At 37.2% G+C, this 15014-nt stretch overlaps 1 protein-coding gene across 1 annotated transcript; it reads right to left on the minus strand.

The window, feature by feature from the left end:
- Nucleotides 1-3492: 3492 nt before the first annotated feature.
- On the minus strand, nt 3493-7048 carry LOC130719249 (uncharacterized). The gene is made up of 7 exons (XM_057569884.1): nt 7040-7048; nt 6500-6948; nt 6291-6382; nt 5637-6212; nt 5066-5420; nt 4373-4914; nt 3493-3851 (listed from the first exon to the last, which is right to left on the minus strand). Exons 1-7 carry the CDS (start codon nt 7046-7048, stop codon nt 3493-3495), a joined length of 2382 nt encoding a protein of 793 aa, XP_057425867.1.
- Nucleotides 7049-15014: the final 7966 nt, after the last annotated feature.

Genomic DNA, 15014 nt, shown 5'->3' on the forward strand with positions numbered 1-15014 from the left:
CCAACCACTCTGCAATCAACTCCCAGGATCTGAGTTTCACCTCACCTGAGAAGACAGTTACCTCAAGGCAAAGGCCAGACACAATCTCTGAAGCTGAGCACATGGATAAATCATATCACTCAGGCATAGAGAAGGACCATGAGATTGAGTCCACTCCTTCGGAACAACTCAAACCTGATAGCTCAAACGCTTCAAGCTCCAATGCTGTCAGAACTCCTCAGCCTGTTCTGACCTTGGCCACCTCCTTCCAACCTCAGAATCTTACTCAACTCATTCAAGGATTCTCTGAAGAGGCCACCAGAAGACTGAATTGGCTGTATCAGGTAACTAATAATCAGTTTGATGCCTCTCTGGTTGATGGTCTATGGTCTGCATTTGAAAGATGGTCAGAAGGCAAAGTTCATGAACTTCAGAAGCAACTTAGCAGGGAGAAACGACTAAGAGTTCATGATGCATCTGAGAGGGCCTATGAGCAAAGGCAGAGAGTGCTGCACAGGGTTTGTGAACCCTTGAGAAGAGCTATGGCAGAAAGATCATGTGTTGTCTCTGAATGCACCTCAGAAGATGCTGGAAGGCCTTCAGCAGAGGTTGAAGAAGAAAGCTCTGACGGTATAGTCATTCTGGAAGATGCAAATATAAATGAAGTTGAGCAGCAAGGGCCAATTCAAGTTGATACTGCAATGTCTTCAGAAGCTGAAGTTGCTGCTCATACACAAGCTCCAGAAGTTCCTACCTCAGCTCCAGCTCCAGAAGTTGCCATTCTTGCTGCCCGGATTGACAGGATTCAGGATGATCAGTAGAGGTTATTTCAGATGGTTGAGCAACAAGGACATGTTCAGAATGAGCAAAGCAAGCAAATTCAAGAGTCCTCAAGCAAAATGGAGGCAATCATGAAGTATTTAATGGACAACCTTCCCTCATCTTCCAAGCCTTGAATCCCCCACATCTATCATGCATGCATTTATTCATTATGACTGAATTTATTTCATGTTGACTGTGTTAATTTTTCATTCTCTGATTCAATGCACCGTCCATTTAGTAACTCCCATGCGTTTATGATTGATAAGTTTTATGCATGTTTTTCTGTTACTTTTCTTCTTTATATTTACTGCGTTCATCTTCCCCTTCACCATTCAATCCCATTCTCCTCCATTCATATCCATTCTCCTATCTTCTACATCAAAATGACAACTGTCGAATTGATTTCTGGACTCAAGACTCTGGTATTCAACCAAGTCCTTCCATGGAGTGTTAATCTCTCTTCTTCTCAGATTTCTCAAGCTCTTGAGAAGATTGAGAATCTTCTGAAATGCTGGCTCACTTCTCATCAGACTCACTGTCTTCAGAACCTTCAAGATGTTCTGAATGACCTCCTCCGTCTGACCAATCGCCGGAAGGACGTTGAAGATCAGCTCCAGGGCATTTGTATGCTTCTGGAATATGAAGAAGATCACAATGCAGCAGATCAAGAGGCTGTCCAGGAGAATGTTGCCTTGAAGGAAGAACTGGCTACTCAGTTAGCCTCAATTGATCAGGACATTCGTCCCCTCCACCTTCAACTTCTCTCCATGAAGAATTCTCGAGCCTTCCTATTTATCTAGGATTAGTCTTCTTCATTCCTCTCACTCCTCTGTACTTCTTCTCCATTCCGTAATAATAACATTTCTTATTTGCCTCACCCTCTTGTTATTGTTATTGTTGGTTTTGTCTTTCACTCTTTTTGATTATGACAAAAAGGGGGAGTACATAAAATGGTTTTGATAAATTTTTATATTATATAAAACCAGTAGAGGAGAACAAGTATCAATACTTATAGCACATAGATATTGTCAAGCGTCTCAGATAAGGAATACATTTTGTTCATATTCTGAACTAATCTTGCTTCTGACGCCTTATTCCAATTAAATCTGAACAAGACTCTATGTTATTATGTGATATACGCTAAGTTTTGAACCATCACTTCTGATGAGTATACATCCCTTCAAGCGTAAATTCTGATCACATAACCAGACTCCGAATCTAGACTATTCACCAATTCATCAAGTCATAGATTCAGGGGGAGTCAGGGGGAGACCCTAGCTCAGAATCAGGTGTCATCCCAGATTCAGAAAGAGCAATGCAAACCGTTACACAAGGATAAGTTTAATCTCTGATCTTTTCCTTCATGTGTATTCAGTTTATTGTGTAAAAATTGTTCATCAAAATACTTGTTTTGTCATCATCAAAAAGGGGGAGATTGTAAGATCAAGGTTTGATCAGTGGTTGCATCTCTATGTTTTGATGATTACAATTAAGGTTTGTGATGATGAACAATTGTGGTACCCTAACGTTTGTCTTTTTAAGATGTGACAAACAGGTTCAGAATCTGACCCAAGCGTATTCGTTCAGAAGAAGAAGAACCAAGGGTTACTAAAAAGAGAGCTCTTTCACCTACCATGTTCGTTTTGAACAGTGGCAAATACTTTAGAAGCTCTGAAGATGGAAGCTCTCAAGAAGTTCTGAAGAACTCAAGTCAGAAGTTCTGAAGACCAGATGTTCTAGTGGAACGGTCCAGAAGCAGAAGACTCAAGTTCTGAAGACTTGCAAGAAGTTGGTTCTGAAGACCCAAGCTATTCTAGCTCTGACGATCAGAAGCTCTGAGGAACGTGTTCAGAAGCAGAAGTTGCAAGGTCAGAAGAATCCAAGCTTCAATCTGACGATGATCAGAAGCTTCACCAACGTTCTTCTGAAGCTCCTTGATCACAAGTCAACTGGTGAAAGGACAGGTCGCTATCACAGTACAACGTCGTACAAATCTCAGTCTGTCTGCCACCTACCTTGTACAGCCTAGTAGTCTGATATCACAGAATTGCCACTCCAACGGATAAAACCCTAGCAACGGCTACATCACAAGTCTTGGAGTATATAAAGGCTGAAGAAAGAAGAAAGAAGCTAAGAAACTTTGCTGAAAACATTCAACATATACGAACCATTCTCTTAGCATTATTTCTTCACTATTCTTAAACATCTGAGTTTACTATTCGCTTGTTAGAAGCACTTATTGTAAACCCGAAACCTTTTACATCACATTGTAAAGTTCATCAAGAGACCAAGGTTGGTCGGATCTTGAGAGGACTGAATCAAGGCTGATTCAGTATTTAGCTAGTCTTAAGAGGATCGGTAGATCAGCTTCTTAAGAGGATACTAGTGAGAAAATCAGTGTATTGTTAGTCACTTAGCAGGTTGCAAAGTGCAGTTGTAACACTCATTGATTTTAGTGGATTGCCTTCATCAGAAGAAGGAAGAAATCACCTTCACAGGTGGACTGGATTAGCTTGAGCTTTTATCTCAAGTGAACCAGGATAAAATACTTGCGTGCTTTACTTCCTATCATTCAGCACTTAGTTTTTATCTTTGAGTTTTGAAAAAGCTTAAAAGTATACCCGTGATTCAAAAACTCTATTCAAACCCCCCCTTTCTAGTGTTTTTCGCACCTTCAGTAAGAACAATTAGTCATTTGGATCTAAGTGACGCCGATAAAGTGTTCCACACAAAAGTCTTTCCAGTTCCACCATATCCATATAAAAAGTAGAAGCCTCCTGAGTTTGACAACACAGATGTGACAACCCTCTCATATACAGACTTTTGCTCAGGTGTAAGCATACTAAGCAACTCTTCATATTGTACCTTTAATGCATCTTTGTCATAGTTTAATTCATCAACAATAAATCTATTGTCAAATTGCAGGACTTCATCATCTTCTGGAGTTGGCAAACATGGGTAATCATTTAATGACCTACCATTTCTTTGGAGCAACTTCTCAATTTCAATGACACATAAATTTTTCAAATCAACATCTGCGATTCGTAGGCCTACAGTCGAGAATAAAGATTAACAAATTATTTTTAACTTTATTGAATAAAACTTATGTTGTTCACAGATAATTCATTAATTATATTGAGCAATGTGATTTTTTAAAGTTTTGAATTTCAATTAAATTAAATTCAAGCAATAATTAACTTATTATAACATCATTTCAAATCTTAATAATATCACTTGTAAAATTTCGTACCTGGATTATGCAATTCTTTTCTTCTATGGTGTAGAATGTCTTCTGATAAGAGTAGCCAGCATGCTTGCCAAACATCAATAGGTTTTGAGATTGAATTCATCATCAATATTCTTACAAAGAGTTTCCTCATTTGTTCTCCGGAAGCTAAATCAGAGACTTCTTTAATTGCATCAATATATTCTTTGTCATCTGTTAGCAATCCCAATTGATCGCATGCTTCCTTAAAAGTATCATATGTTATTCCCTTCACTGTTCTGATACTTCTATATGATGTACAACCCTAATGTATAGTTAGTAGGATTCTCATGTAATATAACTCACCGATGTCAGGAGGGATATACTGTAGTCTGCCAATTTTAAAACCCCTCTTTCTTGGTTTCCAGATTCTATCTTTTTTATGATAAACAAATCTACTGGAAAATTCAGCATATGTTAAATCCTGCCTTTCTCGGTAATTTTCATTAGCTGCAAACCAAGCCATAAACATTGTGGATTTTGTACCACTATTTTCTAGAACATCTCCAACGTCTTCGTCATCATTATAGTAAACCAAATATTCATTTGGGAAATGAAAATTTAGTTTTTGCACAGACGGCCATCGTTTGTGTATGGTAAAGCCAAATGTTCTCCAAGCTACCTCACACGGAGATAGATAACGACAATCATAATATTGCTTTACCTCATCCACTGGCTCTTTCGCTTGAGTATCGTTGTCCTTATGTGAAATTTCAAGCATTGCTCGGTCTGCGCCTTTGTTGATATATTTGAACAAATATTTTATAGCATTGGACTTGTTACAATACTCCACATTTATGTGAGCTTGATACCTCATAAGGAGCGTGGGATTGTAAGGCACAACATACCTGCAATGTTGGTTATGGCGAATATAGATTACAATTGTAATAAATAACATATCTGATATATTTTTCATTTTTTCACGAAGTTATATTTTTTTAAATTGGTATCAATTTAGTTTACTCGGAATGCATATTACATTTGTAAAAAATTACATGCCTGTTATCTATTTCAATGTCTTTTTTCTTGATTACAATCCCTGTTTGCCTTCTTTTATACTGCGGATAGCCTTCTTCGTCAATCGTTGTGGTGTTTTGAAATTTTTTTGGAAAGAATTTAGTGCACCTACACTTCTCCATGCATGGTGATTTTTTATTTGTACTACCACACGATCCATGGATCATGAAGTTAGAAACTACAGTGTGCAATTTGGGATATAACACTGGATCAGGAAGCTCGGCAGAGATGACTTTGTCAATGTCGTCCCCAATTTTCAACTCATTTTCTCCTTGCAACCAAATCAGTATGTGCGCGTGAGGAAGTCCTCTTTTCTGAAATTCAATTGTATACATACCTAATAAAACATATTAATGATTAAAAAAAATTCTGTAACAGCTTCACATCATGTAGCTTATTCTAAATTAGAAACATATTCTTTTTCTAAAAAGATAGCAAAAAAGTAGAATAATTCAAAAGTTTTAATTGATTAGAGACGTGGAACATGTTAACTGAGCAATAAATTACACAACATAAGTGAGGCATAGTAATGTAGTGAGAATGTATTACGCACCTGCATCCACTTTTCCAAATAAATGACCATTTTTGAAATCTTTCATCAGCTGATTCACCTTCATCTTAAAAATGCGAACTAAAATATATGGACGCTCATCTGGGCGAGATCCTCTCGACTCAACAAACGACTTGATTTCTTGCCAATTGGCGTTGCATGTCATAGTTATGAACAAATCTGGATATCCAAATCTCTTGCATATTGCCATAGCGTCTTGACAATTATTGAACATGTATCGTGTGCTTCCCATATATGAAGCTGGCAATATGATGCGCTTTCCAGTTGTTGTAGCATCGGTGTCGCCCCTAGCTACTGCATCATGTAATCCAGAATAAACCTCAGCTCTGATCTTATTTTGATTAAATCTCACCCAATTTAACCGTTGAGATTCTATCATGGTATATGCATCAACGATAAATTGTTGAAAGAGTCGTCCAACACGAATTACATTGTCGTATTCAATGCGTCTATCCTGAATACGAAAAGCAACAAAGTCTTTAAGAGTAACTGAGTCCCTTTTGTTATATTGATCCTCCACGACAGGTTCCCTGTATGGGATGTCTTCTTGATAGCCATCTTCTCCATATGGAAATAACAAAGGATACTACAGGGGGATGTAAGAAAAATGATTCTCGTGCAACCTTGTGAATGTACCTGTAGTGTCCTTTACAACAACATCTCGTTCGCAGTCTAATCGGGGCTGGCCCAAATTCCAAGAAGAATGAAGCAATGGTGGATGGAATAGTCTGTTATAAATAATGGATTATCATTATTAAACAACCAACAATCAAGAGGACGAAATCTTTAAAATTAAAATATAAATAGCTGACAAATAATGAAAGGGAGAATTTGAACTTACGAACTGGACTCCTGAAGCCTCATAAGCCGAAAGTCTAACAACGATTTCAGAAAGTTTTCTCTTATATGTGATAACAACTCGGCGACCGCTACCCATTTTTGTTATAGTAGGAATGTCTTTGTTGTTAGTAAAAGGAACTAAAGCACGAAGAAACTTAAGATTTGTATGGTTTGTGACAACAGGCCAACCATGGTACTTAATTTCATCAAAAGTTTCATCATAGATAGATATATTAAAAGTGGACTTTCTTATTTGACAAAAAAGTACCCAACAATTGTAATTGAAATTGTAGAATGAACAGAGGCCAGTCCATCCATCGGTTATTGCAGTATAACCTTCATGAACTTCGTACTTCAAAACTTTCGTTTTTCCCAAAGGGTCCACAGTGTACAATGTCCCAGCAGTCTGAAGCTTAAGCCTCATAGAATCATATTCACTGATCAACCCAAAGTCCTGCAAATTAAAACGAAAACTTTAATAATATTGTCGGTAATACAAAATATCTAAGACCATTTTCATAAGTAATTGTAGGTAAAGTACAAACCTTCCCCATGTGATGTTGAACAACAAAATTCTGCATCTCAATGATTAAAACAAATACAAGGCAGAGAAAAAAAATATCGGCCCAGACTTTTTGAGTGGGTGGTTGAATTGATATGACCAAATGGATTTATATAGGATAATATGAAAAAGGAGGGAAAATTTTAAAATGAAATAATTTAAAATTTTCAAGAAATAATTTAGTGATTTGGACCGAAAATTAATCATTGACTTATAGAATTAAATGGGGTAAAGAATAAATCGTTTCCACAGAACAAATAATTTAAATATCAAGCGAAATTTAAATTTAAAAGGTTCTGTTACTTGAAAAAAAAATTGCTCATGTGTTAATGTTTAAAAGGTATAACCGCGTGGACCAAATTAAATTTAAAAGGTTCTGTTAATTGAAAATCAAATTCCTGGAACGTAATTTGTGGCTTTGATATTATTGTTTTTTACTTTTGGATGTAATTGCTCATATTTTGTTTTTTTTAAAAGATAATAAGATGCACAAATTGTGGAATTGCACTATACACGGTTTTATTTCAAACTTATTTGATATTATTGTTTTTTACTTTTAGATATAATTACTCATATTTTGTTTTTAAAAAAAAATAATAAGATACACAAATTGTGGAAAACGTGTGCAAAATTAATTCTATAAGTCAATGAAAACATGTGCAAAACCGTGTGCAAACAAATTGGCCATTAAATTTCAAATTTATGTTTGTTTCCAAAATTTCCTAAATGAATGCATATTTCCTAAATGTTGAAATAAAACCGTGTATAGTGCAATCAAAATAACATTTATTTTTTGATTCAAATATTTATTTATTTATTTATTGCTTTATTTATGTATTAATTAATTTCGACCAATCAAAATTTAAGGATTTGGACCAATCAGCGAAGGCCATGTGGAAATTCGTTGAAACCAACCAATAGAGATGTGACATGTGGAAATTAAAAAGCATTATTGTAACACCCCGATTTCGGTGGCGTCACTTTAGTAACCAAAATAAACTTAATGCGGAAAACGTAAATATATTTTTTTTTTTTTATAATAACTAAGACAAGACTGAATTGAATAAAACCCAAATGCGAAAGGTAACAGAACTAATACAAAATACATATAACATTCCCCGCTGTAAGTAGCGACCTCGTCACGAGTAACCTCCAGTGACGGAAAGTAGAAAAATGTAACGCCCGTAGGCAAAATGTACAATCCCCTAAGTGATAGGTCAAGTGTCAGCAACACAAGCCCTCAAAAATAAGAATAAGTCAGAGCTAGGACACTAACACCCAACCTTAATAGACTCTAATCACCCATCCCCCATACTTCCATCATCGACTCCCATCTGGTCATGCATGAAGTCCGGGTCCACGTCGAAGGCTCAATAGTAGTCATTTCGCTCCGGGTCTTCCCCGAACGACGAGGAATCACGGAAGAATCCACCAACGACATCTGACAAAAAGGGCATACATAGCCCCCCAAACACAGGTAGCACGTGCAAGGGTCAACTTACGGAATATAGGATAGAGAATACAAGACACCAGATAAAGTATAAGGGGTATATATATATATGTTGTCTACATACATATAAGTTCTGCATTGTCTACCCTAAGGTTTAAACATAGCATGTTATCAAATCTCTAGTACAATTCCATCATCAAAGCACATAACGATATCTATCAACATCTACTCATCAAAACACTTAACGATGTTTATCAACATCAACTCATCAAAACACATAACGATGTTTATCAACATCAACTCATCAAAACACATAACGATACAATTAGAGTGCATGATATGTCAATGCAACGTCACTCTTGACGGTTCCAGAAAGAATAGGCTGGGCACGTTTGAGTTGGTCCTAACACTGGCATTGTGTCGACCATAACCCCGGAGTGTCACTTACAACCTTGACATAGCCGGATCAGTCCTAACCCTGCGGGTCGACTTTTCCCTCCGCTATGCTCGACAATCAACAGGTCGATCCTAACCTCACGGTCGATCATATCCCCCGTCGATGTCCGAATTACCCGAAGGTATAAACTGTACCCGAAGGTATAAACTGTACCCGAAGGTATAAACTGTACCCGAAGGTATAAACGGTACCCGAAGGTATAAACTGTACCCGAAGGATAAACGTACCCGAAGGCATAAACGGTACCCGAAGGTATAAACTGTACCCGAAGGTATAAACTGTACCCGAAGGCATAAACGGTACCCGAAGGTATAAACTGTACCCGAAGGCATAAACGGTACCCGAAGGTATAAACTGTACCCGAAGGCATAAACGGTACCCGAAGGTATAAACTGTACCCGAAGGTATAAACTGTACCCGAAGGCATAAACTGTACCCGAAGGCATAAACGGTACCCGAAGGTATAAACTGTACCCGAAGGCATAAACTGTACCCGAAGGCATAAACTGTACCCGAAGGTATAAACTGTACCCGAAGGCATAAACTGTACCCGAAGGCATAAACGGTACCCGAAGGTATAAACTGTACCCGAAGGCATAAACTGTATCTCATGATGATCTCCAAGTCATCCGACTCATCTCTATCCGATGGTCAACACTGCTCAACGAGCAAAGAGCATCAACATGCTCGGAAACTACCCGTTTCCCGGCTTATTTCTCAGATAGCCCAACAACACAACTGCTCCCAGAGCACAAGAGTATCAACATACTCAAAACCTCTCAACTTCCTCAACACTTGGATCCGACGACACTTCTCGTTTTCCAAAAACTAAGATTTGCATCCCAAGCTTCCCCGAACGAGTCTATTATCATTATTTGAAGATTTAGAGGTTGTTTAATGTCTTATGAGTTTTCTTTACAAAATAGTATCCTTTTAGTCTTATCGCAAATCCTATCAGTTCTCGGGATCTCCAAATCCCCAAATGACTCCAGAGAATGTCTCGATCCATAAACACCATAACAAGGCCCGAATCTCATTCGTCCTATCGAACTTTCTCAAAACTCTCAAAATAAAATCGGCATGACCTGCCCGCTATTCTCACCATTCAGAAACTCAGATTTCATTGCTAAAGCATAAATAACTCAGCACCATCAATCAACATGTCATATATCCACATAATAAGCAATAACCACATAGCACTTAGCATATAAGGCATGCACCACACATCCTAGATTACCCACATAGCACATAGCATATAATTCAATCTCGAAAACAGTCAGTAGATGAATCATCTACATTGTCAGCCGAAGCCTCAGAAAACATTTTCCCAATCATACACAAACAAGTGCATAAACAGTAAATCAAGTCGAATGCGTCGACACCTAAAGCATTAGCTAGTAAGGTAAGTTGCCCTTACCTCTAGTTATTCCAGCGTTCTCCTCAAACGTTCCTTCACAATGAGCTCCTTGATCTTCAGGAAATTCTTCAAAAGAACCTTTAAAGTAAAACCACAGAATTCTATCAAAATCTATCGGAAACTAAGCTATCAATGCTCACTAAGGTTACACGAAGTAGTTCATACTCCGAGGTACGATAATCTAGCGCGAAAGGACAAGTTTTCGGAAAAGGAATTTTCCCCCTCCTCCCCTATAGGGCTCGGCCACTTTTCACAATTGTGGGGCTCGATTTTTCTTCGATCAAACTTGGTTCCTATGCTTTCATTAGCCGTAACTAAGGGTATTCTGAACTCGGAAAAATTATCGGATCAAACACTGTCGCAGGGGTATTTTGGTCATGATTTTTAACTTAGAAATTTCAAAACTGAAATCCCAAAAACCAAATTTTGCAGGGACGTTACTAACGACGTTTATGACAACTAATCCTACTAACACTAAGCTAAGGCGATAGTTTTTAGCCTAAAGGTTGAAGCTTTACCTCAAAAACTCCAAAAATGGGTATTTAAGGCTAAAATTGATTCCGGCGACATAACGGAAAATCTAATCCGGCAGAAGTGATCTTGGGCACATATAGAAGAGGTTTAGAATCAGAAATGAAAGATTCAGGATAGTTTTGCAAAAACCCATAAACTATCCACTCAGAAAACTCTACAGAAAAGCTATGGAAAAAGCGATCAGAGGTAAGGATTAGCGACTATACCTCGAAGCCTTGAAGTAGCAACTGATTGATCGACGATCAAGCAAACGATGAAGAAAATCTTCTCTTCTCCCTCCCTTGTAGAACTCGCGGCCTTGATGAAGAAAATGGAGGAAAATTTGAGTTTTTCTTCCTTTCTTTGCTATATATAAAGGTTGGAAATTCGCGGGAAAATGAAAGTTTCGCGAATCTGATTTTTCCGGCGTCATTCTCCGTGAATTAATAGATATGTTTTGGCAAAAGAATTCCAAAACTATAAAGAGGTCTCCTTGTATTTTTGGCAACTAATGCATAGTCGGTATAAAACTATTTTACCCGATAAGTTGCTTTTTGCATCGAATGTCGGAATAGAAAACTTCCTTCGGAAGAAAGATTGAAATCATCAAGAGAAATGGGTGTACGCGTGTAGAATATTCATTTGAAGCTCTGAATAGATAAAGTCTTCATTGTCGAGAAATTCTAGGGTTTTGAAATACCAGGGATTCGGTTTCGGCAAACTTCCGATGATTGGAATCGGACGTTCGTAGATCCTAGAGTTTCGCCTCGAAACGATTTTGATATATGGAAAAAGAGAAGTTCTAACATTTCTCTGAAGATTTTTGGAATTAACTTCCATCGTGCCTAAAAGTGAAAATTAGCTATATACTAGGGTTTCTGACCTAGGTTTAAGCGTGTAACGATCGTGCTATAACTTTTATCGACTTCGATACAATCCTTTGACTTTTCCTGAACTTTCTCCTTCATAAATTTATTTCATTTGCTAAACTCTAGTTCAGGTTTCCTTTCACGATACCTCAAGCCTAATCGTAAATGGAAATCTCTTCCACTTATTCTAAGCTTAAAAACTTGGGTCTTACAATTATGGCCCACTTTGGTGGATGGACTTTATATATTATTAAGATGAAAAGATTTTGGGTTGAATATAGCTCAAGTTGTAAGAGTTAGGTGACATATGAATTAGGTGGGGGAGATTTAAAGATTAATCTCTAGAATGTGCAATTTATATTTTCGATGTACCAAATAAGTAACCAAAAGAAGATAAGTATGAAAGAAAAAAAAAAGGGTAAACTCTCATTTTGGTCTCTCAATATGTTCACTTACTACAGTCAAGTCCTCATACTTTGAAAATAGTCTTTAATTATTGTCCTTGAATTTGTCACCGTCGGTCAAGTCGGTCTTTGATTGTGTTTACTTTGCATATCATGGGCCTTACTCTTGTTGCATAAGCCTTACATCTAATATGGACCAAACACAGACAGCTCGCCCCAATACCTAAGGAGTCTCACCATGTTCCCTATAAGTTTTCTCGACTAGGGTGCTAGCTTAGGGCGTGGCTCCCTATCCAGTCCAAATTCTCACGAGGATGAAGTGAGTCTTTATCAGCGTTTGTCGATCTTCCTTCCCTTCAACTTTAGGTGTGGCTCCTATCCAATCCAACTTTATTAAAAACAAAATTGTTAATATTATGAATTTTAAATTGTTACTCACACGTTTATGGCAATCGCTTGTGCTCATTTTGCGACAATAATATTGTGTGAAATGACATTGTTGTTTGATCCTCTAATTTTGACTCCGAGTGATTTTAGTCTCCTAATAAAATTTTCAGCATATTTAGTCACTCAACTTTTTAATTATTACAAATTAAGTTCTGCGATCTTTTTTTTGTTCACATCTAGAAAATGATTGTATGTCTTTTCCAACAAATATCTACTATTCTAATAAAAACTCTAGATTCTCTTTTTTTAAGAAAACAAATCACAAATTTAATCATTGTATACATTATTATCATCAAACCCCACACCTCACTAATTAAACTATTAAGTTTCAATAAAAAATAAATAAATCTCAATTTCACACCTCTATAAACTCTAATCTCGTGGCCCCCTGCAGAAAACAAGGATTTAAGGCGTGTTTGCCTCACCAGTTTAGCAACCAAAAGGAGTTTTTTGGCCTTCACTCAGCTTCTGAGACTAAAATAACGTATGAACAAGGAAAACACCGGGACGTTTTTGTGCATACCACTCCAAACCAGATAATCAAACATCACATTTCAATCCCTTCTCCTGTGTGTGCCTTAGCATCGCCTGTGACGCCATCACAAAATCAACAACTTACGTGTTCTCCTGGCTGTGAAGTTCCAACTGATTCTGTAACACCGGGTTTGGAAAAAACGCCAAATACAAATTCCTCACAAAAAAATTTACAGCGTGGTCGACCAAAAGGAAGCAAGAATAAGCCAAAACCTTTGCCTGTTATTTTTTAGAGCCTGTACAGGGTGAAGATGGAGTGACGACACGGGCTCAGAGAACTTGGTTACTCGGAAAGCAGTTGGGTTTGAGACCGCGAGGCTCGGAAGCGTTGATGCTTCGTGGTTTAGAAGCTCAAATTCGCCAAAACCATCCCCATCTTAATTGACATGTCAGGCTCATGGTTCTCTTAGAATGTTTGCGGCTTAGGCGGATCAACAAAGAGGGAAGTTGTGAAGAGAGCAGTTTTACATTGGTTCTCCAGCTTTGCTGTTTTTGTTTGTTTGTTGCTGGTTCCTTTTTGCTGTCATTTTATTTGCTGTTGTCACTAGTGCTGTTTGTTGCTGTTGCTGTTAGGTTGTGTTTTCCTGTTGCTGTTTGCTGCTGGTGCTGATGTTGTTGTTGTTGTTGTTACTGTTACGAAATTGACTGCTGTGTTATTGTTGCTTACTGCTGTTGTTGCTGCTGCCTGTGTCTGCTGCTGTTGCTGTTAATAAATCGTTCTGGCCTGCTGTTGCTGCTGATTTACGTGGGCTATGTTGCAAATTGAAGTAGATTTTGTGATGTAAAGGGTCAGGGTTTGAGCTAGTGCTAATTTTTGGTTTCAAGGATTGTAGTGCTTATTTGTATTAGTGCAGAATGACTATCCCATGATTGTGGTACTCTTTTTCCTTGCTTGTTTTTTATCCCATTGGGTTTTTCCAAGTAAGGTTTTAATGAGGCTCCTTCTTGGGATTTCAACTATATCATTCTGTGGGTTGGTGGTGGGTTTTAGCACAGCTCAGGTTTCTTTGTTGCTTTTGGTTCTGTTATTTCAGATTGTACTTGGCTCATGCCTAGAGTGTTTTCGGCTCTGGGCTTTTATAATAATATACATTCCATTTTCAAAAAAAATAAACTCTAATCTCACATCCTTGATTAAAAAAATCCTTCAGAATTTAATAGTTTCACTAAGTTTTTTCAAAATTTATTAGTTTCACAAAATAATTACTTTTAAAATTGTATAGTATATCAAATTCATCATAAACACGAAAATACTTGTAAAGAAAATGAAGATTTACTGATTTTATGCACATGAAAATTGAAAGAGACCAAATTGGCTTTAGCCTAAAATATAGTATCAAACTTTACATATAAGACAATATCTCTAGTACCCACATAATATGAATGGGTTATGTATCTTTTTACCTTAATGTGTAATGTTATCCTATGTTATAAACTTTTGTAATTTACAATTTAATCCTATTATTTTAAACAATAGACTAAAGAATATTGAACCCTCTTATTTTAAAAGTGTTTACGTTGTGAATCTAAAAGACTAAGCTAAGAACCAAGAGAGAATTCTAAATGCAATCTTTTGAATATCTCAATTTTTTCTTCTTCTGATAAGCTTGCATATCTCGGCAAATATAGCATTTACAAATGTCTTTTAGGTAACAAATAGGCGAGTCTTCTAACCCTAATTCAATTTCCTCTTAATCACGAAGCTATCGAGTGTCGCGATCCAGGAAAAGTGAGTTGTGAGATCCTTAACAAAATATCTTAAAATAAATAAGATAAGTGGACCGACAAGTACTAGAGGTTGCCCCAGCAAATTGAGATTGCCAAGCATTTAAGGTCGCAAAGCCCGTGGACATAAGATCCTCCATGA

The sequence above is a fragment of the Lotus japonicus genome, chromosome 1, assembly GCF_012489685.1.
Source record: "Lotus japonicus ecotype B-129 chromosome 1, LjGifu_v1.2".
Taxonomy (NCBI): Eukaryota; Viridiplantae; Streptophyta; class Magnoliopsida; order Fabales; family Fabaceae; genus Lotus; species Lotus japonicus.

What these genes read in the sequence shown, in the direction of transcription:
- LOC130719249 (XM_057569884.1), bottom strand. An exon ending in GACATTGAAATAGATAACAG is followed by an intron (nt 4,915 to 5,065) that starts GCATGTAATTTT and finishes CCAACATTGCAG; the next exon opens with GTATGTTGTGCCTTACAATC. An exon ending in GTATATCCCTCCTGACATCG is followed by an intron (nt 3,852 to 4,372) that starts GTGAGTTATATT and finishes TCTCGACTGTAG; the next exon opens with GCCTACGAATCGCAGATGTT.